A 24460-nucleotide genomic window follows, 5' to 3' on the forward strand; every position below is an offset into this window, starting at 1 on the left:
TTCCTAAATGGGAGGGAGTAAAGAGGTAAAGAAGCAGAAACAGATTCCTCTAAGTGGTATCCAAAGACAGGACAAGATGCTAAGGACACAAACTACAATCCAGGAATTTCGTTTAAACATCAGAAAAAAACTTTTTTACTCTGAGGATGGTCAAATATCAGAACAGGTTGCCTAGACAGGTCAAGGAATGTTGATCTTGGAGATACCCAAAATCCACATGAACACAGTCCTGAGCTCGAGGTGACACTGCTGGGAGTTGAAGGGTTTAGACTGGATGGTTCCCAGAGTTTCCTTCCAATCTCAACTATTCTGTGTTGTGGTTCTGTGATCCAGTGTTAGTTGCTCCATGCTATTGGGTCTGGAGAAGCATGAATGAAGTATGAGGTTCTGTTATTCCTGGTGTGCACAAAGTGAGTGACCAAGACAGAAACAGTTATATCAGTATGGCACTACAGAACACTTTTGTGGTTTCACAAGCTTATTTCTAACCCTACAGAGCTAAACCTGTACAAGATTATGTGCAAACCACATATCTTTGTAAGTGCTGTGCCCTTCCATCACACACATTACTGGACATTTAAAAGATTCATCTAATAGTGGACTCTAACTCTCAGTCTGCTTAGCCTGCAAGGGCAAGCTCTCTTTTCAGTGTAAATAGCTCAACCACTTTCTACTTTTTCTAATATTACAACAATATTTAGTCAGTTTGCAAGCAGTAGGCAGGCAATCTTCATGTTGAGTCCAGCTTTGTGATTTAACAGCTGTGAGAAATACCATTGTCCTTTACTAGTAACTGAATGTTTTGCACCTGGAGTTGCTGGTCCTGTGTAATTCCAATAAGTAAAACACTCAGATTATGCAAAGTGTAATTTAAAGTGTTATTTATTACTGCTAATGCTGTAAAGGAAGAGAGAGTAGTATAGATAAACTCACATCCTTTCAGATGTTGAGAACTCTGACTTGTGCAGCATCAAACAAGCATCTAGTCTGGGTGCAACACATTATGCAGACCCTGTCTGTGGAAGGGTTGCCTCATTTTGGTTATTTGAATCATTGTATTATTTTTTCACAAGAAAACAATTCCATTCTATTATCCAGTAGAAAGAATGTTCCTGTGAGAGCTTCTTGCTGCACTTGTAGGTATAGGCAAGAAGTCACAGTGGCATAATTTCAATTAGTGAGTGGGATCTGCCTACAAGCCCTCTGTTACATTTATCTGGCTGTGTTTACTCTCCAGCTAAGAGACAAGGAGTGGGTCTGTGCCCAAGGCAGGAGCGACCGGTTTCCATTAGCCACGTCGCAGTCACGATTTGCCCCTAGATGGCAGTGATTGCTGCTCTTTGGCCGGACGGGCCCTCTTTGCAGTTGCTGTATTTGTTTCATCGCAGAAGGGCCTGTTGATCAGTTTAAACTGAAAAGACAGAAAAAAATTTCTGACTCATCTCTCAGGCTTTCTAAGAAAATTTAAAGGAAGCATGATTATATTAGCACAAGTTGCTACTTTTTAAAGTCAATTATTTAAATCTGACAATGCTCTTGTAAAAAATAACACCCATTTTGGTACATGTGGATATTTTCAGGTATCTTTTCCATTGCAGATGGGGTACTAGAGTACACACAGACATCAGCATGAAGCACTTCTGAGTCGATGGAGCTCAAGGAAGATGTTAATAGAAAAATGGGGACACCCATTTTCCCCTACACACGATTTTGTAACCTTACAGCTATGCAGTGGTTGTCCTTGCTATACTTGCTTTTAAATTGAGATAAAATGGTAGATACAAAAAAGCTTAACAGGAGTCTCAGTGCGGGTAAAACAGTTACTTCTCCAAAGTATGATTACAAGTTGTGCTGTTCTGTGGACAGAGCTACTGTCTGAACACAGAGTATGACTGACAAGGTTTTGTGCTACACTATGAATCTGAGGACTAGCATATGCCTACTTGTTTTGTGTGCTTGTTATGGCAGGCACTGTCTTCAATGAACCTTTTTGTTCACATTTGCACTACAGTTCATCCTGATTGGCAACTAGATGGTAGAGCACAAAGGGTGATCTCAATACCATTTCTGAAGTAAGAAGTGTGAGCATAGGCACTAAGTGAGGTTCTCTACCATAACACATCTCTTGCACATTAGAATGTGTGCAAATTCCAGTCAGAGCACTTTATATACTAAATAATATCTCATCAGAAATCATCCAGAGCAGTCTGATTATCTTTTCTGAATGACAAAAGATAGTTCTGTGTGTAGGCAAAGAATCAGAGATTTTATCATCTATGTTTAGTTCCCAACTTTTCCAAAACTCTGTAGACCTTGGACAAATCACCAACCACTGCCTCACTTCCCTATGAATGAAATGGGACAATAGATTTTCCTTTCTTTTCAGTTTATCCTGACTTGTCAAGTAGTGTGAGCTCTTTAAAGAGTGGGTTATCTTTTGTTCCAAAGGAATGCATATCAGTGAGCCTCTATCTCCAGGGGGTTTTGCATGAATAAAGAACACAGAAGTGGGACTCTCAGTTGTGCTGTGTGTATGGGGAAATGCTTATCAGCTTCTGGATGTGGCCACATTCCACTCTACATCATCATAAATTGTGCCTTTAGAGGAAGTTTAAAGACAAGCCCCTATGAATAAAATATTTTTCCCTAGAGCTCTTATAGGTTATATAGTTAGGTATTGCAGTTTCTTTTTTATAAAAGAAATTGAAATTAAGCAGATTGTTTTCAGAAATCTTTTTAATATCTCTGTAAAACATGAGAAAATTATGTCAAACAGCAAACACATCTGTCAAACAGCTGCAAAAATGATGCACAAATAATGCTGTGAGGATTGTCTTTTGAATCCAGAATACTTGTTCTAAACCACAGAAAAAACACCTTTGCATAAAGTACAGGAATATTTTCAGTAAGAAGCTTACTAAATTACTGTGATACAAAAGATTAATTGTGCATTTATTAGAGTGTAATGCATTGATTGCCTAGTAGTACACATGTAGTAATTAAAGTCAAAGGCCAAATACCAAATGAAGGTAACAAAATTAGGAAAAAATGGCTGATGACATTTGACGAAATTGTGCAAACAGTCCTTTATATGCAACGTAAAGATATTAAAGAATGTATGAAGAATAATGCTTTGAGGAAGGACCAAATTCAATGAATTTAAGACAAAACATTGAATTCTGTTTATGTTTATATCAATATGAATCCAGGGTTACGCCTGGATTTATTTAGCATTGCTCTGGAACTTTATCAATACATTTGAAATTAGCATCTGGCTCAAATAATGAATTGCATTTCTATATTTTCCTGCCTCCAGACTATTGGAGGGCACAAAGAAAAAATGGGCCTTGGCCTTAATTATAATTGTATTACAGTGGCTTTTTCTAAAAGCCATACTTTAAATTTTTATTTAATACACCATTCTTTCTGAATTATAAACCTCTTATTTGTAATGAAAGTAAATAGGTATTTTATTTTCTTGCTTCTACTGCAGTTTTATACCCAATGCCTCTTAATATTTTCTCTTTTCCAGAAACCAAATAAGTTTTAAAAATATGTACAATTCAATTAGATTGTTTCAGTTTCCTATGTTTACAAGTTACACTTCCAATGCACATCTAATCACTTCCATATCTCACCTTCTAGATAAGGACTTAGGAGTAGAACTGTGGAAACAAATACAATCATACAACTTGAACAGCAGATTTCTGCTCAAATCCACCCACGTGAACAGAAACACTTTTTACAAGAGAAATAAACTGTACAGAGAGTTCTTTAATTCAAAGACCTGATTCAGCCCCTACTGAAACCAGCAGGATTTCCCATAGATCCAGACCCTAGGTAAGAATGAGAAGATAGTTAATCAATGGAAACGATTAGGGGAAGATGAAATGTATGTATGTACCACAATGCACACACAGTTGTTTCACTTGGCTTAGTATTGCATTCCTTTTTATATGGATGTAGAATGAAAATACTGATGCTATCAACATCTGTTCATATTGCTGGAAAAAATTAATATTCCATCAAATTATTAGAATGCTCTTCCTTTGAAGAGAACCAGGGTTTAAAGGCATCCTATTTTTTCTGTCAGTTTCTTGATTTAAGATGTCTAGTGATAGTGGTATAAACTCATGGGCTGGAGTGATGACTGGAAATGGTTCTACATTGTTCAAGCAACCAAAGGTAACCAAATTGAGTCCTTCTATGCAAAAGCATAACTGCTGGAGTAAATATTGATTTGCAGCCCAGAAGCCAATAGTGCACAACAGTAGATGAGGGACAACTAATCTTCCACCAACACCAACAGAATCTTGGATCTTTAAAGCTGCCCTCTGGATTGCAAAGCTAATTCCAAAGGCTGCTATATCCTTGCTACAGTCCCAAAATATATTCCTAACAATTAATATGTTATTACACAGAAAACAAAAATTCTCCATGGCAATTTACCACAGCAGTGTTGCAGTGCTGGCTGGCTGTTTCTTCATACTTTGAGCCAATAAATAAATGACTTATACAGGACATATTAAGCAAGGTTTTTCAAATGACTTTGAAATCAGGGTAATCTAAAAAAGCATGTAATATAACACTTGTCTGTGCTGGCTTGACATCTCTTTAAAGTAGTTGCTGAGTGGTCCCTGGAGTCCAAGTGGAATAGCAACAGGAGGAGTCATGTGGTAGGAATAGTATTCAGTAGGAATCCATTGCTTGGAGGATCTGAAGGACTTCCAGCACAACTTCATAACAGAATAAATACTCATCCTGTATGCAGAGACACCAGTGTGAAACACCTGGTTACATTCAACATAAATTCTAGACAAAGAAAGATGGATAGCTGAATTTATATGTTACATGTTTATATGGTATATGTTATATGTTTATATCATCAGCATCTTTGTAATATGGATACAAAGACATATTTAAGAGAATCCTTGTTCTTTTTGTTCCATCTCTGGTAAAAGTGCAGGAACGCTGTATTTTAAGCATGTGCTCAATTCTCATTTAAGACAGTGTAGGTTATATGTTTGCTTAATTTTAGTCACATGCTCAATCATTACCCTGAAGAAAAATATATCAAAGCATGTGCTAAAATATTTGCCTATAGGGAGAACTTCTTTTAGTCTTCTCTTGCTTTTATTCTACCAACTGTTTTCTCTAAGGTGAGTTAGCTGCATCTTGTCTTTTTTCTGTGTGAAAAAATCTTTTCAGGAGTGGGTTTAGCTCAGGAGTAGAAGGGTTTACCTGGTGATGATAACTCAGCAATAGCAAGAATTCAACTGAAGGCTGTAATTTTGCAGGGTATGGTTTATAGTATATCACTGGTTCTGTGATACTTGCTTTTCTTCTTGCTTTAGAAAAAGAAAGGGGGGGGGAGGTGGAGGGGTGGTACCTGTCCTATATTCCTGCTTTGCTTTTATTCACTTATTTAGTAAGGAACAGACTTTCATATTTAAAACTAGACACCACTTGCTTGGAAGGCTGTTAATTTCCTCAAATGAGAGCACTAAAATTGTATTTTAAGCCCCATATTTATCAAAGCATGTGGAGCAGTACCACTAATTCAGGCTTGTAAAAAAAATTATAATCTAGTTGCAATATTTAGAACTTACCTTAGTTTGGATCATGCCAAAACGCTGATCTCGCAAATCCCTCACTATTTGCTTGATGTTGAACTATCAGAAGAGAACAGTTTTTATTTGGTTGACATGCAAGTTATAAAGAAAGATTTAAGCATATTTAGATGGGGAAGCTGTGGCAGTTCTTTTAGAAATAGTATATTTGTAGTTATTATCTTTGTTGTTTAAAACGATGAAAGCTGGGTTTATTCCATTTTGTGAGGGTGAATTCTTACAGTAATTATTCTGTTCTAAGATGCCCCCACCACGTTGTTGACATCCACGCCAGTCTGTAATACTTAACAATGATCTGTTTGATACTTACACATAAATCTTTTTCTATATAGCTGAGAAGAATTTCAACACACAGCAAAACTCCACTTCTTCCAATGCCAGTGCTGCAGTGAGCAACAATAGGTCCTGTCCTGTGAGCTTTTCTCATATAACAAATAAATTTTACAAGCTGCTCGGCCAGTTTTGGAATATTGTGGTCTGGCCAAGTGGTAAATTGCAAATGACTTATAATGCGCTTTTCTTCTGTCTGGAAGAGAGACACCAGAAAGGTTAAAAATGATCCATCCTAAAACCAATTTTCAAGGAATTCCACTAAAAATTTTCCTTCAGCCTCATTCTTAAAATTGTTTGTTTACATTCTTTAGCTTTTCATACTTGACTCCATTCAGGTTTCTTTAGGTTTCAAGAAATGCACTCAGAAGACACGGGCATAGGAAATTTACTTCATATGACTTTGACAAGACACTGAAGCTTATCTGTTGTCTTGAAAGAATGTGTTGATCTTATTTTTTGGTTAGAAAGGAAAAAACAAAAGTGTTTGTTAAATTAGAACATTGCATTACTGTTTGCTAAAACTGTTTTTGTAGCTGAACTAAGCCTTACTACTAGAAGAATAGTAATATGAGAGCCACAACAGTAAAATTGTAAATGGCTATCAGATAGGAAAGAATAACTTGTGATTAAATAATCAATATGCAAACCAACTAAAAATGCTTGCAAGAATAAATGAAATGTAGATAAAATAAAGAGTAATATTAATTAAGTTGCCCTGGATCAACATTTCTTGTTGCCAGCTCACAAAGCCACGTTAAAATCTGAATGCTAACTACCTGGATTTTTACTATCAGAAGAATCTGAATATAAGTATGGATTTCTGCTGAAGTAGACCTGTGGCTTTCTGTGGTAGCTTGCTACTAGTTCAGTACAAACATAGCAAAGTTAACGTTCATTGAAACAAGCACATATGGTGTTCCATCTTGCCATTTTGATAGTCTTTTGGGAAGACTCGTATCAAATGCTTTACAATGCTTCACACTCAGTGACATAAGGTGAATTTCTTCAAATAGAGAAATTTTTATATTGATGGAAAAGGCACCAAGTTTAGTCTGGCACAGGTTTTTTAATTATGCCACTAAATAATATGTCCTGAAGAAATTTTTGCAAAGCTTTACTTAATATTGAAGCAAGACTGATGGTCTTATACCTGCCCTGTTTTCTATGTTCTTCTACCTGGATTCTGTATTTATTAAGTTCCCCAAAAATTGCTGCTAGATTGGTAGTTTCATGTGTGTTTGTGTCTTTTCATGAACAAAAAAGTATCATTTGTTCTAAATTCTAGGATGAAAGCCACCTTTTTCCCCTGTTTCCATCCAACTACCATTACAGAATATGAATCCATTCTGGCATGGATGTGATTTGATGAAACAGTAAGTAATTCTGCAAAACACAGAACACACCTGTTCTGTGACTATTCGAGGTCTCGTTTTTGGAAGTTCTTCTCCAAATACAGGTTATATTGGCATTCATTGCTTGTACAATGAGCAAAAAAGAAGCATCTCATTAACCCTAATTTCATGCCTGTTATTCAGATTTTTACATCCCTAAAAAGTACGGAGCACACGTTATGGAAGAAGCAAACAATACCACTTGTATCTACTCATGTAAACTACATAATTGATTCCATCATTTAGGAAAATATTAAGTCTACTTAACTTACCTGCTTGTTGATCATTTGTATTTTTCTAATTATGAAGTATTCCAGAATCTGGTAACTGTGTAGCCTGAGATAGAAATTAGCCAGGTCTTTACAGTCATGGGGAGGTTCAGGCCAGTATTGATGACATTTCACTTGCCCTAGCTCCACTTCTTTTGTCATCATGGCAATCACATCTGATTCACTCTCCCAGACCATTTGCCAGAAATCAGCCATAGTGGATGGCAGAGGCCCTTGGGTTATAATATAAAAATGTTCCTCTTCTCCAACATTCATTCTAATGTAACTTGCATTAATGTAGCCATTCTTTTCTCCCAGAGGAACTCGTGTCTTATCATCTGTACAGAAACAGAAAGATGCTATTTCAGCTGTGGATCTGAAAGAGAGTTCTACCATCTCAGGATATAGGAAATATCAGTCTCTCCAGAAAAGTATGCCTCTGGATTCTAGAATACATTTGACTAGTAGCACTAATATTAATCACTCTCAGTAGGAATTCCCACGGATATATTGTATGGTTCATTGCAGCTTTATTTCTCTTAAGGTACTTGTGTAACACTGTGAAAAGCCTTCTAATTACCACAGAATTGTTTGGCAGTGTTCCAAAATAGTGTACCCAATGCTGCTTTTCATGTATTGCATAGGAACATTGTCACTGGATATTGGTGTTATAAATCAGGAAAACCTCTAAGAATATATGTACTGCCTACTGATATATAGAGGTGCTACAAATTTTTGTGTGTGTTGTCCTGCTGCTGCATTTTAGAAAGACATCAAGGGTCCAGAAAGTTTCCTGTTTCTCTGATGACTTTGTTCACCAAATGTATGTTCTCATTTCTGTGCATACTTACATGGAAGGATATCTCGGTATCTGTTTTTATTCTGGTTTTCTGGTGCTTTGCCAGTTCTGCAGTCATCTGTTGGTTTCACATGTTCTAAAGCCTAGATCAAAAAGAAATAGTCAATCCATGTTGTTCACATCCTCAACAGAAAACTTTTATGGTGTCAGTGTGAGCAAACTGTATATGACCCAATACTGGGAAATAGACTTATTACAGAAGAGAATCAGTACATCATTCTCAAAAATTCTAGGCAAGGAATTAAAGTTACTTTGTATTTTCTTCAGCCTGCATAATATTTCTGAAGTTTTCAAGTTATATTTCCAACCCTCATCCTCAGACCCTGTGAATACAAGACCCTGTTGTATGTTGTTGTATTATAGGTGTTTGAAATACTGTCTTGGCCAAATATTGGCATTTATGATTGATAATACACTGACTAAAGCACTAACTATTGCACTATTAACAGTGCAATAATGACAGTGAATACTTCTCAGTGATGGAGAAAGCGATGAATGTAGGGAACAGCCCCAGAGATATTAAGTGCAAATCATGCAGCCATTAAGTACTTCACAGCAGATTTAGGGGAATGGAGTGCAGTGTAGTCAGAAGCAGGAATGTGCAAGTTCATTTAATTTACAGTTTTGGGTTATCTTGACATTTTTTTATTCTTCTATCTATTTGCTATGCATTGCACAATGCTCAGCCATCACATTCTGCCACTATACATTTATATGAACTGAAGTACATGTGACAGAACACTTTCATCAGTTACTACAGCTTTTACTCAGATAAAATATCCACTGGCTTTGGTAACTGGCACTTTACTTATTAGATCTTTATGCTTTCTGCGCAGATGTGTGACTCAGCTCACAGTAAGGTATACCTACATCAGTAATGCAGTGGAATGAATGAAAATTAATACATGCCCTTGAGCCTTCAGGGAAAGTCAGCAAATCGTATACACTTGAGCCTGTGGGATTTTGTACCCAGAAAGTCAGAGATATAAAGGCAAGTGGAAGAAACTGATAACATTGCAATTACTATGGAAAAGTGGCAGCAATCCATGTCACTGGTAATGAGCATGTCCTTTAAAGGAAAATCCAGTACTATGTTGAAGAATTATGAAATAATATGTTTTTTGGGAATTTGATGATAACTGCATACTCTATTTATGTTCTGAAACAAGAGATTTTATAAGCCTTCCTAATGTTACTTTTTTCATGATTTATGTGCAATCAGATGTCTTCATTATCTATGGAGGTACATTTTTTTTTTTTTTGCAATTTCACTAAGTCCCTGTCCTTAACAGCATCTTGTGGCAATGAGTTCTATGGGTAATGGGAACATTGTTTGGAATATTTTCGTTTCAACTGTTTCCACAGTTGAAAGTGAATCCCTAGCAGCATGGATTTCCTGCTTAGGTGCAGCCCCTAGGATAGCTCTTAGGCAGATGTTCAGCAAAGCTAAGGGGGTAATAGGAAGAAGTCAGTCTAGGAAAAAGTGATTCCTAATCTGCATTATGAATGTGACATTATTTGCTTTCATTCTACATGGGCAATATCTTTGAATAGAAAATGGTATGAGGCTGACATGCGTGGAAAGAGAGAGATCCAAATGCTGTACTATCACCCAAACAGCAGAGTAGAAACCCCATTTTGGCAGGAATAATTGTCAGAGAAAAAGGATTCAGTAAAGATATACAAGTTGAACTCCCATCCAGTATCCAGAAGGCAATTAAAAGTCATTTTCTTAGCTGTGCTGAATTGTTAGTTCTTAAAAAGTAATCACACTTTACCATAAACTCCTTTAGCACCTCTTGATTCTCAATCCGCAGCTGAAGGCCTTGAATAAGACCTGTTATGCCAGTCCTTGGATCTACTCCGCTCTGTGATGGTTTCAAGTTAATTAACTGAGTCAGTTCATCTCCAGAAGCAAAGGTTCTGTCTATGTATCAACAACAACAAAAAAAAGCAAACAAAAAACCAAACACAACAATAAAAACCCAAGAAGTTTGTAATTACTATTGTTCATAGTGCAAAATCTTGGCTTTAAAAATGAGGGAGCTGCAGTATGTATATATATTTTGCTGCTTATATTGTGGAAGTGAAATGTGAGAAAATGGAAGAAAATATTTTCATCTTACTTATGTTCACAGCAGAAAGAAGAATAAGTCAGCATCATGGATACAACCAGCACCACATTACATGTTATTTGGAAGCAGATCCAACTACTTCAAGTTATTGCCTCACAGAGTTTCTAAATACAGTCTGTTCTAAATAAACTGTTCTTGCAGAATTGTAAACTTTAATGCTAGTTTATACTGCTATAGGAGACTCTGGCCACATCTTCACAGGGAATCACCTTCATGTTTCCAGCACTTCCATGACAATGAGTATTGCCACACCCCACTGCTAGGAGTAATTACGGCAAATTCTTCCTTCCTAAAGTAAGCAAATGTATTTTTCTTTTCATTTTACCTCACACTCCCCTTCAAGAACAAGATATGAACTATCTTTGATGCACCAAAGGCAGGATTCAGTTTTACTACTTAGCTCATCCTGAAATATGTGTTCTGACCCAGTACTTGACAGATTAAGAAAATGGATAAACATTGCATCCACAGAAATATCACTACTCTACTGGAGAAACTGAAAAAACTTTTGTTCCCATGTTAAATAAAAACAGTAGCTTGTTATGTAAAAAATAATGGTTTGAGGCAGAGGAATTACGGAATTTGGGATTTTTAGTCATGGGCTACTGTTTGCAAAGGATAACATGCCAGCTGTCTGAAAGAAAAGCTGATTGTATGTTCCACGGGCTTGTTGCAGGGTGAAGACAAGAAGCAATGCTCTGCTTTCCTCTTGTAAGATATCATTGCTGCTCTTAACTAATTTCTGTTACAATAGAGTTGTGCTTGCTGTGTTTTTGTCTGGCCTACAATTTGCCCTTGCCTTGCCTGAGCTTCTAAGACACTTTCTGTTTACATTCCATTCTCTAACCCGCAAAGAGGCTCCTATTATCTACTTGAGAGTGCCAGTGAAGACAGATCCCCACTCCAGACAGAGCACCCTCTTTCCCATACACCTCTCCTTTCAGATCAAGTGGAATTAAAAAACCCCAAACTCTGAGCAGGTGGTAGATGGTAGATGGGTTATCATTTTCTGTTTGCTGGCCAGCAAGGCTTGGTAGTGTGAGGGAGATAACCGTGTTTTACTTCTGATAAGAGCCATCAGCAATTCATTGGTTCCACAGGGTGAGAAGAAGCAGGGAGAGAGAGCAACCTGCACTTCACAGAATCTGTGAGATACTGCAACATCCTCAGTATGATTTCTTTCACAAATTATTCTCATTTGGAGCAGAAGTTCCTTTTCATAAAGGAACAATTAGGCAGATTCTTTCTGTAAACTCTTCTGGTGTCAGAGGGGCTTTGGCACCTGAGCTGTGAAAGTGCTTCAGTACATGATTAAGCACATCATTTCTAGAGGTTTTAATGAAATTGTCATGGGGGGTAAAATTCAGTGATTCTGGGAACAAAGTCTTGAGAGAGAATTTGACCCTTCATTCTGCATTTTAAGTGTTTAATTTACTTTTTTTGGGGAAGTTGTATGGGAACAGTAAGGCAGAGAGGAGACACCTCCTGATGTATGTCTCCTTTTAGAGGTACCAAGGTTTGGATGTCCTTCCTGTGCATCAGTGGTAAAGACTGTGTCTTGAGTGCCCTGGTCTTTGAGACTGAAAGAGCAAATCCTTTGCTTGTATACAAGGGAATAATGTTGTCCTCAATGTACATATATGGAGGTGCTGGGCTATACAGTTGAAGAAACAAAACAAATCTTTTCATGATTACTTCTAGGTAGAACAGGAATCCTGTGGGGCACAACATCATCTTCATTATTCCAGCTGCCTGACTCAGACTGTTGATTTTCTCTTCTGCAGCTTTCACATTCTGCACATTTCTGTGACCTGTAAAACAATGTTAGTTGAAGTGGCAGAAGCTTTGATAATCTGAACCATACAAAGATTTTGTGTTTAATCTATTTTTGATCACTTTTAACTTTCTTGAGCAACTACTTTCAAGAATTAATCTGAACTCTGAAGATCATAAGTTCAAGGAGTTGTAGTAGCATTTTGTCTGGAGTGTTGTTTGCAAATATAGCTACTGAAAAATACTGTTATCAGTATGCGATTGCTGTTGGGTTTTTTCAGAGATAAGAACATACTCTGAATAAAAAAAATGCTCAAAAATGACTGGAAGTAAGGTTTCTCACAGCTAGAAAAAATTTTTAATGTATGACATTTTTAGCCCTTACACCTGGAAGCTTCAGTTCTCTTGTCTCAGTATTTGTGTGGAAGCTGTTTAGCAGCTCTTCCTGCAGGTGGAGCTGCATTCCAATAGACCCGTGCTTCTGTTATTTGCGTACCATATTAGGACAGAGCTGGAAATAGAAGAATAAATTATCCATACTATTTATTTTAATAGTTTTACTTCATTCGAAAGACTTACCTGTCTGAAATGTTACTCTGCTGGCCTCGCAGAGGAGACTTGTCTGTACTTTCTGGATCCTGAAGGTTTCAGATAAGAAAAATCAGTACGCAGAAATGTGAAGAATATAGTTACTTTCATCAACGCTCTTTCTTATTTCTGACAGAAAGGTGTCCTTCACTCAAGAAGGAAAGGGAAAATAGAATAGTTTCCACTTTCAGAAGAAAGTGTGTACTGCAGTATCTAGTCAGAGTAAAAAGACTTATCAGCTGCATTTGTAAATTTCTAAACAATAGAACAGTACAGTCTAGAGACACCTCTACACCTCAGCATGCACGACTGAACTTGGAGAAGTTTTTTATATCCTCTCTGATCTCAGAAAGAAAATGCAATCACAGGAATCATGAGTCACACTCTTCCCCTCCCACTTCTTGGCACCAGGAAGAACCAGTGTCTGGGATGGAACTGTTGGTAATAATTTCCTTTTTTTATCTTAGACACAATGATGCCAATGGTAGAAGCAGGGTGCAGCTGCTCTGCTGAAGAAGCACTCAACTAACAGAGAAGGCAGACCCTTGATGACCGTCCATATGCAATAGAAGCAATAGTATTGGTGGCTGTTTTTCCATCCTAGAGAATAATAACTAGGTTCTGCATTTAAATAATGATGCAGGATCTGCTGTTAGTATGTGTAAGTACCTTCTTCTCAGCTGTAACACTTGATATATAATTATTTAAATTTTAGTTCAAATTGGTGTTTCTTCTTTCACTGCTTTATATTTTGGATGCACCCAGAAAACACCCTGGCATACTACACAGTATGAACTACTGAATGCCCCAGAGAACCCCAATGGTAGCTCCCACTTAGACCTTATTTTCTTACTTTTGTACATGTATTTCCCCATTAGAATTGGGACATTTATAGCTGCTGATTTAAGCATGAATTCATCTACCCAGTTTCTGCACCTACTGGTTACATAGATCAGAGACTGCTGTATTGATTTAGGTTTTTGATTTGCAAAGAAAATGTGTTTTACTGCTTCACTTCTACTCTTTTTTTTAGTAGCTTGTCATTTTCAAAGTCTACATCTCTGGAGTAGATGGCAGCTGTGCTCCATAAAGTAAAGCAGAAATAGTTTCTATTCATAGGAGACAACTAAAGGCAAGCTGGAAATAATGAAGAAGAGAGAGGTTAATGGAACCAATTCAGGAAAAACACTAAGCACATGCTTAAATTTAGGCTTGTGCTGTGCTGAACTAGATAGACTTAACCACATTGCTTAAAACTAAATATTTGCTTTAATACCTCACTAACTCAGGGATCTGATAGGTAACCTGTAACCTTACTACTATCTCTTACTTCTCATTGGTATTATTTGTTGAGTGTACTTCTTTGTCAGATCATAGATACAACCTTATTTTGATATTACATTTCACCAGTCTTTAAAAGTAGTTCCAACACCCATTTCAGCAGAATACTTAAACTTCCACAAACAAATTCCTCTTCAAGGTTTTCTCAGCTTATTCATGTCAAGGATTCTTACAATTTTTCTTTTTCTAGTTCAATTATATTACTTGAATCAGGGTTTGGGTTTTTTATACGTTTTCTGGAGGACAAGAAGACCTAAATTTCTCACATTTTCTGAGGGATTTTACAGTTTTAAACTTAGAAATAATAGATGCTGTGAAATTTAATGTGGAATGTCTTGCAGAACTTACTAAGATTCAAAAAAATAACCATTCAAAAAAATGAAGAAATTTAGATGCATTTGAATTATGAATATTAGTGGAGACAGTTGAATAGAAATCTTTTAATGTATATGGTTTAGAAATACCGAAAGAATGGTAAAATTAATAAATTATTCATTTCAGTATTATAAAGACTCTGAACAATGCATATGCATATGCAACCTTTCTTCACTCTTTTAGCATATGTATTATACTTATCATATACCTTTATCTCAGTGGAATCCTGACTCACTCAAATGTCAGCAGCTCCAGTCATTGCAGCGCACTTCCCCCACATTAAACTTTTTTCATTAAGAAGGTGTGGTTCTTGCCCACATTGCAGGAAACCCATGTTGTAACAAACATATGAGTACATTGCCTGATAACGTCTGAAAACTTCTCTGATTTTACCTTGTTGCACATTTGGTCGTAGCCTTCTTCCTTGAAACTGAAAACAGGCTGAGCTTGCAGGCTTTCCTCACCACTTGCTGAATACCAGAAAACAAAACCAAAATCAAATGCATGAAAATACAGGTCCATTTTTTCTCTGCTGCTTACACCAAAGGACTTTGACCTCAGATGAGGCACTGAGATACAGTGTCTTAAACTGGCATAGAATCTCCCTTTCGTGAATGCTCTGGGACGGTTAGTGCAGGACAAATGTCATATGTCACCACTGAAGAAGCCAGCATAATTCAGACTGCCAGAAGATACACTGAAGTAAAGCCCTGTATCAACAGCAGCTATAAAAAAAACCTGAAACAATTTAAATCTTCTCTCCCTAACCTAGCTCATTCCTTCACAGTGCTAAGGTAAGGGGCAAGTACCATAGATTAACTTCGCTGCCAGTACTTCTATAATACCACTGTATTTTGCAGGAAAACAGTTTAAACTTCCCAGGAACTATGTAATTCACCAATGTCATGTAAGAAGAAAATGGCAATGGCTGTGTCTTCTTGACTAAGAATACTTGAAACAAAGCCTCCAATTTGTAACCAGCAGGCCAGAAGGAGGAATTCTATACCCTTCCCACTTAAGTTTCTCCACATTTTAGGAAATGTTTCAGTATTCAAAGAAATAGAAAGTTGAGGACTATAACTCCATAATCCATTGGTAATATTATATCCTTGCATCCACTCCCAGCTTTTATTATTATTTAATTTTTAAGTACTCAGGAGAGCAGAGCATAGAGCACAAAGTTCTTCCATAGTATTAGTCATCTCTCTAAGTGCTACCCTATGCAAGATGGGTGTGCTCTCAAATGAGTAACAATAGACCTGGGAGCAGAGGCTTCTGGATTTGAACATGAACAAGCACAGAAGAGAGAGGATCTGTCTGCCAGACAGAACAGGAGGCGTAGTGCTTCCAGGAGATAAGTAGGAGTGATGGGATGTGAAGTTTGTGGGAGAAGTATTTTAGCAACTGAGTCAAAAATGGGCTGTGATTCCATCAGTGAGTTGTATAAAATGGGGTAAAATCAGACCAACATTCTTGACTTAAAAACTTAAGCTGAGTTAAAGCATCTTTGAGGGTCTTACAGTTTTGTTCCTAGACTGTTCCTAGACTTAAAAATCACACTTGGGCATGCCTTCCCTGCAGTCCTATGTCTGGAGAAGTTTAGCCAGAGCTGCAAGTCAGGGTGAAGAATGTGTTTGCACCTACAGCTATGAAACAGGACTAACTCTAAAATTGACTTGACTAATACCAAAGTTGAATTCAGGCAACGCATAATCCCACTTCTGTCATATGGTGAGCGGATGGAGCTGCTTACCAGGCTCTGCTTTTGTGCTGGGGGTGGCAGCTCTGTTGCTCTGGTTGCCTGAATAAGCCCAATGCAAAGCCACACTTCGGCAGACAGTGAGCTGAACAGTGCCTTGAGCCTTGCGCAGCAAATCTGTAACTGTTTGGCGTGGCAGACCAGACACAAAAGTCTCATTCACCTGAAAAATACAATGATGTGTATTTCCAGATTCCTGTAACACAAAGCCTTTTTCTAATCACATGTCCTAGGACTGAGCAATCTTTATATAACTTCTTTGAACTTCATGTGTCCTCAATTTCCTAACTTGCTTGATCCTGCATCTCTATATCTTTATACCATGATTGCCAGCAGGACCACAAAAGTATAGTCTGAGATAGTAAGTGGGCATTCCCCCATTCTTCAGAGAGAAGATGAAGGAGAGATGGAAGTAAATGAAAACCAGAAAATCAAACAATTTTGAAACTGGTGGAGGGAGAAACAAAATAATTTGAGGTAACCAACAGGACAACCCTCTGACGACCAGGAGCCAAGGGACACCACCTTCTACATGTTACTGTGCAAAGCAGCATCAGATGTCAAATCTGCACCACCTTTATATTGAACAGATGCTCATTATAGAGTAACTAGAGAAAATGTAGGCCAAAGCAATGAAGAACAAACATTACCTTAAGCAGGATGTCACCAACTTGAAGTCTCCCATCTAGATCTGCACTGCTGTCCGGGCTGATGGCTTTTATTAAGATAGCCCTGCCATTTTTTCCACCTACCAGTGCAAATCCTAGGCTTCCGTTTTCTGCTTTTTCCAGCTCAATCTTAATAATGAAGTCCTACAATAGACAAGGATGCAGTCTAAAGTGGAGTTTATTCAGGGCTGTATTTTGTTTGCATTTTTATTACTGAAGATTCCCATTATGCTTCACAGTCCTCACTGTCTGATGGAGATTATGGGATATATCCTACTCTTGAATAGATCTATGGAGCTTCCAGGGATCAACATAACAGCTGCATGTATGTATCAGGATGAAAATAGTACATACTTATTTTCATACTCTTTTTAGTAATTGCTGCTGGGGAAAATAACACCTTAAAAGCAAAGAAACGTGTACTTCTGTAATCCTTTTATAATGTTTCAAATGAATCACCTTAATTGACAAATAAGGCATTATTATCTCCAGCATGACAGTAATGCCATACATAGTTCATTCTCTTTTTTTTCTATCATTTAAATCTTGTAATCCCAACATTCCCATTTCTTTTGCTTTGGCACTTCATTTGCTTTTAAAATCAGCTGCTTTTTTAGGGTCAAGTACTATGTCAGAAATAGCAGCAAGCTAGAAATGCTTATGACTTGCAGCATGACTAGTTCCAATGCCACAAATATCAGTCTTGGAAATTATTTTTGCAAGTTGAACAGATAAACCATCATGGATTAAATCATGCAGAAGAAGCAGTAATAGTGATGACATAATCAAAAGTGAGAAAATTGTTCCAATTTTTTTTGCCAGGTTGGAGGTCTAATTTTAACAAGAGACAGCTTTTTTTTTTGCAATCCACAATCAAGACAAAACTAGTTAATCTATCCACATGAAATATCAGTCCTAATTTGGATAATTTCAATTAACCTTTCCATGTGTTTTCACCAACAGAAGTGATGTTTGCACTTGTAAGAATTTTCAAGCATTGTATGCTGAGCATGGAGATAACTTTTTTCTCCTAAGAACAATTCCTGTGTATTTAGGAATTCATAATTTAATAATCAATAATTTTTAAAATGTATTTCTCTTGCAAAATTCAAAACATATTGGTCTATGTCAGTGCTGCATAATACTCCAAAGATTTGGGGTAATTTTACTCTCTTTTCAAATGTCCATCTGCAAATTGCAGAATGAAACATATTAATCTCAGTTTTCAAAGACTGTTGTGGAAAATGTTTCACAATTGCACATATTTTCCCCAGAATCCCATTCTGTGACATTCTGTGTCTTTTTCCTGTGCTACTTTCTTTCTAAGCATTGAAAAGTATTAACAGAAGAGTCTGTCCCCAGGAAGTGCTCAGTGCATTCTACTCTGTGAATGCTGAAGCAATTCAACCCTTACAGGATACTCTCCAAATGCCTTATATTCACATTTTCAAAGAGAGGAAAAAAATACATTAAATACTGTTATTGAAAATATCTCACTCCATATAGCTCACTTCACTTGATGAACCACCTCACACCTCAGACTGTCACTTACTTTACATTCTGAAGAATTGGGAGTGTTCTGCTGAGCATCACAGTTTGTTTCCTCCAAATGTTTCTCTGAGAAAAAGCAACAACAAATTTAGATAGTTGTACTGGTAAAATATTCTATAGTATAACACTCAAAATCTTATACAGGGACATAATAAAACATTTTATATTTTATATGTGAAATAAAAAATAAATCCTATGGATTTATGTGGCCTAAAACTCCTAAAATGTGAGCTGCACTGTGACTTTTTACCTCTCTGTGAGCAGGTTCCAAAACAAGCTTTAAAAACTGTGTGCTGCAGCATAAGAGACACCAGATGGACAACAGTAATCTATAAATGTTCTCTGAAACTCTGAGGGAGGCAGTTTTTTTTATGAAGAGTTAATCTTTCCCAGGCAATGCCCTTATCACCTATAGACTTATTTTCTTTCAAAGAGAAGGCACAAAATTTTACAAATCCTAATTGAAAAATGCAAAATTCCTTACCATGTTGATGCAGCAGATGTTGTTCCTGGGAGTTCAGGTTTTCATTTGACAAAGAAATATTGGCTTTCTCTGTTTCAGCTGGTGGCCCTAAAAATACACACGTATGTTTGTTCTGACAGGCCTCCTGCTAAACTTCATGTACACATGGAATGTAATCTCTGTGCTTAGATTATTAAACAAAGCATCAATATCCAATATTGATACTATATGAAACAGTGTGAGACCACTGCATGATTAAGTTTGCCAATTTGCATAGAGATATAAACATTTCAGTCATGAATTGCAGAGATATTGCATCTCAGCCATTGCTATTTCAAAAATTGTAACAACAATCAAAGATCAGACTGAGTCATTCTAGACATGTGGCAATGATCAGGCAGATGAAGGAACACTCCCACCTCTACCCAGCCCCCCCAGTTTTGTGGTTTTGCTTTATCATATTTTGGTGATTGTAGCTGTCTTCCACGAAGTACTCAATGTGTGAATTACAGAAAATAATGAATGTCCTGTACTTTAAAAAAAGCTACCTGTTGCAATTGCAATTTTGGTATGTGTTCTTGTAACTAAGAGAGCCTATAAAAATGAAGGCTTGCTTTCTTAATAATAAATTATTACAAATTTATCTATAACTCTATCTGTGATGATAGCAAATGGAACACCAAATACAAAATTACCATAGGTTTTTAAAAGTACCTGTAATGGGGAAGAATCATAGAATCATAGAATGATTTGGGTTGGAAAGGACCTTAAAGATCATCTAGTTCCCACCCTCTGCCATGAGCAAGGACACCTTTCACTAGACCAGGTTGCTCAGAGCCCCATCCAGCCTGGACCTGAAGATTTTCAAGGATGAGGTGTCCACAACTTCTCTGGGGAACTTGTTCCAGTGTCTCACCACCTTCACAGTAAAGAATTTCTTCCCACTATCTAATCTAAACCTGTCCTCTTTCAGTTTGATGCCATTCCCCCTTGTCCTATCGCTACATGCCTTTGTCAAAAGTCCCTCTCCAGCACCCCTTTAGGTACTGGAAATTGCTTTAAGATCTCCTTGGAGTCTTCTCTTGTCCAGGCTGAACTCCTGCTCTCCCAGCCTGTCTTCATAGGAGAGGTGCTCCAGCCCTCTGGGCATCTTTATGGCCCCCTCTTAAATTGCTCCAACAGGTCCATGTGCTGGTTATACTGGGGACCCCAGAGCTGGATGCAGCACTCCGGGTGGGGTCTCACAAAGTAGTGGGGCAGAATCCCCTCCCTCAGCCTGCTGGCCACACTGCTTTTGGTGCATCCAAGGATTTGATTTCTGGGCTGTGATTGCACATTGCTCAGTCATGTTGAGCTTATCATCAACCAACACCCTAAAGTCTTTCTCAGGGCTGCTCTCAATCCATTCTCTGCCTAGCCTGTGTTTGTGCTTGAGACTGCTCCGACCTATGTGCAGGACCTTACACATCTTGTTTTATAGGAGAGGCAGGTAATTGTGCCAGTGTAGAGTTCATAACTCTGTATCAGAGGTGGATCAGGTCTGGTTATCTATTTGAAGATGTCTTGAGAAATCTTGGAATCTGCAAAGCTCACACAAGACTGTGTGAGCAAGGTTCTACTGGGATATACATTTGCCGTGCTTTAGTTCTATCGTGTTAACTGAGAGTACACATAACTTTATCCATATCTTGTAGAAAATTGCTTCAGTTTATAGAAACAAACACATGGCTATGTGTGGTAAAGTCAGAAATCTGTAACTAACTTGATGTGGAATAAATGCTTCAGGTAACCATATGCCAGTATTCAAATGAGTGTAGGCATGTGAACAATTGTGGTCCAGGGTTACTTTTGTAGGTCATCTTTGCATGATTTAAAAAAAACCCATTGACATATCCATTTAGGTAAATGAAACTGGGGTTAGGCCTGACTTAATACAGCCAGATGTGCATTGGAAAGTGCTACTTGCATAACTAACACCTTTTATATGTGCTGACCTAGATGCGATACCTCTCCTTCCGCCTGAGGGTGCAGGTGCAACCTGTGCTTGCTGAGACTCCTTCCACTGCCAGAGCAAAGCTGGTCAAGTCTTTGTAGTGCACATGATTACTGAAGTTTTATATCAGTTAGAGTATCAAATATCTCTCCTGACAGGGATATTTATATTAACTAAGAGATATTGGTGCTGCCTGCTTCTGATTTTATATAGTTTATTGATAACAGTTTAAAAAAGTGGTCTAGATGATGAAGTATGAAGTAGTGGCTGATATTAAATAGTGGCTCAAGAAGTGCTGGAAAACTCCTCAGAGAATAGTTTCAGTCAAAACAGATGTTGAAATATAACCACATAAAATTCCTATTTAATAAAAAAATTTAAAAATAGAAACTAAATATGTAATAAATTATTTTTTTACAGAGAACTATACATTTTATTTGTCCTTAAACAGCTACCAAATTTTCTTCAGACCCTTAAAATGGCCATAACAGAAGTACTGAATGCCAAGTTACAATCTGTTAATAACTTTTAAATCAATGAATCAATACTTTATGCTTATTTTCAAAATCAGAAGCAAGTTTTGAACTAAAACTCAAAAATATTAGCCTTACTTACTATTTTCCTGCTCTATAGGAACCACTGGATTGCCATTTCTGGGGGCAGAAAAAGTGAAATGTGAGCCATTAAGAGCTGCATGCTTTGTAAAGCACATATGAAAATTATTTTTAGAAAGTCAATTGTCTAAATAGTAGTTGGGCTTCTATGATTTTGTTAGTGGTGCTTTCCTAAAGTGAATTTATATCAGTATATGAAAATATTTGACTACAGTGAAACATGTTGGAGAAAGGTGTTGGGAAAAAAAATAGGCATGTTAAATCACCTGGCCCAATACAGAAGTGCTTTCTGGTACATTTTGAATTCAGCTTTGGTTACCCACTGTATAAAGTGGGAATGCTCTTTTGTAAGTTCCTTTACCCTCTTTCTGTTTGTCTCCTTAGTTTTCCAGTTCTGACAATCAGAAGGTGCTGCCTACTAACTTGTACAGCAAGATGTATAATGAGGCAGCAGTTTCTTCTTCTGTTAGATAAACACAAGTTAATAAAACAATGATAAAAGTTTGAACTATGTTAAGACAGCTGTGACAGCCATTCCGTCACATGCTCTGGTGATGTAACTTAGTTATTCACATGCTTTGGGTTAATATTTTACCATTCCTCTGAGATCTTTGAAAGCTATTTCTGCATCATTCCAGGACCTGTGCTGGTGTGATACCAGACTGTGGAACACAGTTAATCTAGAGTGCAGCCATGAACCGATGAGAAAAATTCTTTAAAGCTGATTATTATTCAGGCCTGGAAAGATTTTCTATTCATGCTGCAGATTAAATGCTGCATTTTCAGTACCTTTCTAAAATGTTTGGCTGTTGGAATTAACTCAGAATTTCCCATCAGAGGTAGTTGCTTGTAGTTGTGAATCTGAGATTGTAAGGAGAAAGTTGACACTAGTGCTGGAAATACAAAGATTTTCCCTAGAGAGCAACACATATGAAAATGGTGCTCAGCCTCACAGTTAAGGCTTCACATTGGTCTTTGGCTGATGAAATTTGAAGAGTTCTCATTTGTTTTGTATGAATCTACTTGTGCTTGCTGCGTTAGTTGAAATTACAAGGAGATATCTCATGAATGTTATTTATCAGGTTGCAAGACCTTTGAGATAAAGCATTTTTCTCTTTTGTGCCGTCTGACTTGTTGACATAAAATTTAGAAACCTGCTTCAGCATTAGGATCAAATATGCTCAGATTTACCTTGTGGCTTTGATTTGAACATTCTGGGTGGCAGCTTCACACACTCTCACTGCATCATCCAGGCTAATGCCCTCAGTCCACAGTCCACAGATGTAAACAATCTGATCTCGTGGCTGCAAGCTGCCTTCCACACTGGCAGGAGAGCCAGGCACTATCTCTAGCACATAAATACCTTGTAACTTGCTTCCAGCTCCTCCTGTCAGCTTCAAGCCTAGAATAATGCAGAGAAAGCATCTTTTGTGGCAGCGTGTTTTGAATTTAACTGTCAGTGACATAAAGTCTAGTGGAATAGATGTGAATCATTGAAATACAGGCTGAACAAATCACTGACATTATAAATAACAGTCTTGCCCCAGTAAGATGGGTGTACAAGCTGGACTGAGAGAGTGAAATGCCATTAGATGTTAAAAAAAGTATGGAAAAACTTAAATAGTGGTGTCCATCTCTATGTTTCAGTGATTCTGTAGTGCTTTATCTCACCTGATGTTCAATAGTCATTGCAATAGGACACTGAGCTGCATAGCAGCAACTCCCTCATTACCAGAACATTTAAACCCCTTGCAGTGTTCAGGGTGCCATTGGGAATGGAGGCCTACGACAGCTGAGGAGGTGCCTACACAATGCAAATGACATTCAAAGAATCTCTGAACAAACTAGTTCCTACCTGTAAACAGGATGTTGTACATGAGCAAATATAGCCATACTGTTTCCTGAGCCTACAGTTTTATCTTTGTGCAGTACTCACAACATGCTGCAGAAATACCAAGAACTCAGATTGTAGGGATTTCTTTTATCATTTGTATTGCACAATGTAGATAAAGCCTTGTGTCTGTGGTGAATCAAGGATTCAAGTGGAGATTTTTTTGAATAGCGAACTGTAGTCTCAACCTGTGGGTCATCCTTCTTAAACTTTACCTTTTCTTCAATTTTTGTCTTTCCCTCCAAATACATCTTTATGTGTCTCTGCAGATAGTAGACATTATTATCCAACTACCCAAAACTTATATATATCAGTAACATAAAAATATGAGGCTGGAAATCTGCCAGAAATTCAGTTAATAGGGTGATAATGCAAAGATCATTTTTCCAACTATCTTCATTAGTCTAGTAAGAGATACTAGTCTTCCCTCTTAGGTGTTGCCCAAAATAAAGCTCTCATTCTTGGTCATGGGTGATCACAAAGAGCATAAAGGTGTCAAGGTCAGTTTGGATCATACTGATCCAAGACCACAGTTGCTTATGATTCCTTATGCTGTCATTCCTGTCCATGTACAGCAAGTACAGCATTTACTACACACCTAGCTGTCCATCGGCACCCTTTGTGAGAGTAATTTCAGGAATCTCATCTGGCCTAATTGAGGGACGTGGGTCACTGTCAGCACGACCAACCACAAGGTGCAGATCTGGAGGAGAGCTTTGCAGTAAAGTCAGAACTTCATTGCATGGTAAAGATGTGACATCAATTCCATTCACCTAAATGACAAACCAGTAAAATCATGTCACAGATCTCATTGACCATCATTTACT

At 37.5% G+C, this 24460-nt stretch overlaps 3 protein-coding genes across 3 annotated transcripts in view; 1 reads left to right on the plus strand and 2 right to left on the minus strand.

The window, feature by feature from the left end:
* The window catches only part of MAPK8 (mitogen-activated protein kinase 8), a 190184-nt gene that overhangs the window by 64351 nt on the left and 101373 nt on the right, over positions 1–24460 (plus strand). The window lies entirely within an intron of this gene.
* PTPN20 (protein tyrosine phosphatase non-receptor type 20) lies at positions 2776–17259 on the minus strand. The gene is made up of 11 exons (XM_069019591.1): positions 17104–17259; positions 16448–16616; positions 15088–15164; positions 12970–13028; positions 12313–12428; positions 10261–10409; positions 8475–8565; positions 7627–7961; positions 5941–6156; positions 5610–5672; positions 2776–4761 (listed from the first exon to the last, which is right to left on the minus strand). The coding sequence occupies exons 3-11, from the start codon at positions 15097–15099 to the stop codon at positions 4690–4692; spliced, it is 1113 nt and encodes a 370-aa protein (XP_068875692.1). The 5' UTR covers positions 15100–15164; positions 16448–16616; positions 17104–17259; the 3' UTR covers positions 2776–4689.
* The window catches only part of FRMPD2 (FERM and PDZ domain containing 2), a 40275-nt gene continuing 40035 nt past the window's right edge, over positions 24221–24460 (minus strand). The window contains exon 30 of the mRNA XM_069020366.1: positions 24221–24406. Coding sequence (XP_068876467.1) covers positions 24224–24406 — 183 coding nt within the window. The 3' untranslated portion in view covers positions 24221–24223. The remainder of the gene's footprint in view (positions 24407–24460) is intronic.

The sequence above is a fragment of the Aphelocoma coerulescens genome, chromosome 6 (assembly GCF_041296385.1).
Source record: "Aphelocoma coerulescens isolate FSJ_1873_10779 chromosome 6, UR_Acoe_1.0, whole genome shotgun sequence".
In the NCBI taxonomy this organism is placed as follows: domain Eukaryota; kingdom Metazoa; phylum Chordata; class Aves; order Passeriformes; family Corvidae; genus Aphelocoma; species Aphelocoma coerulescens.

What these genes read in the sequence shown, in the direction of transcription:
- PTPN20 (XM_069019591.1), bottom strand. An exon ending in CAGAGTAACATTTCAGACAG is followed by an intron (nt 12,429 to 12,969) that starts GTAAGTCTTTCG and finishes ATTGTTTTACAG; the next exon opens with GTCACAGAAATGTGCAGAAT. An exon ending in GATTCCTGTTCTACCTAGAA is followed by an intron (nt 10,410 to 12,312) that starts GTAATCATGAAA and finishes GTTGATACATAG; the next exon opens with ACAGAACCTTTGCTTCTGGA.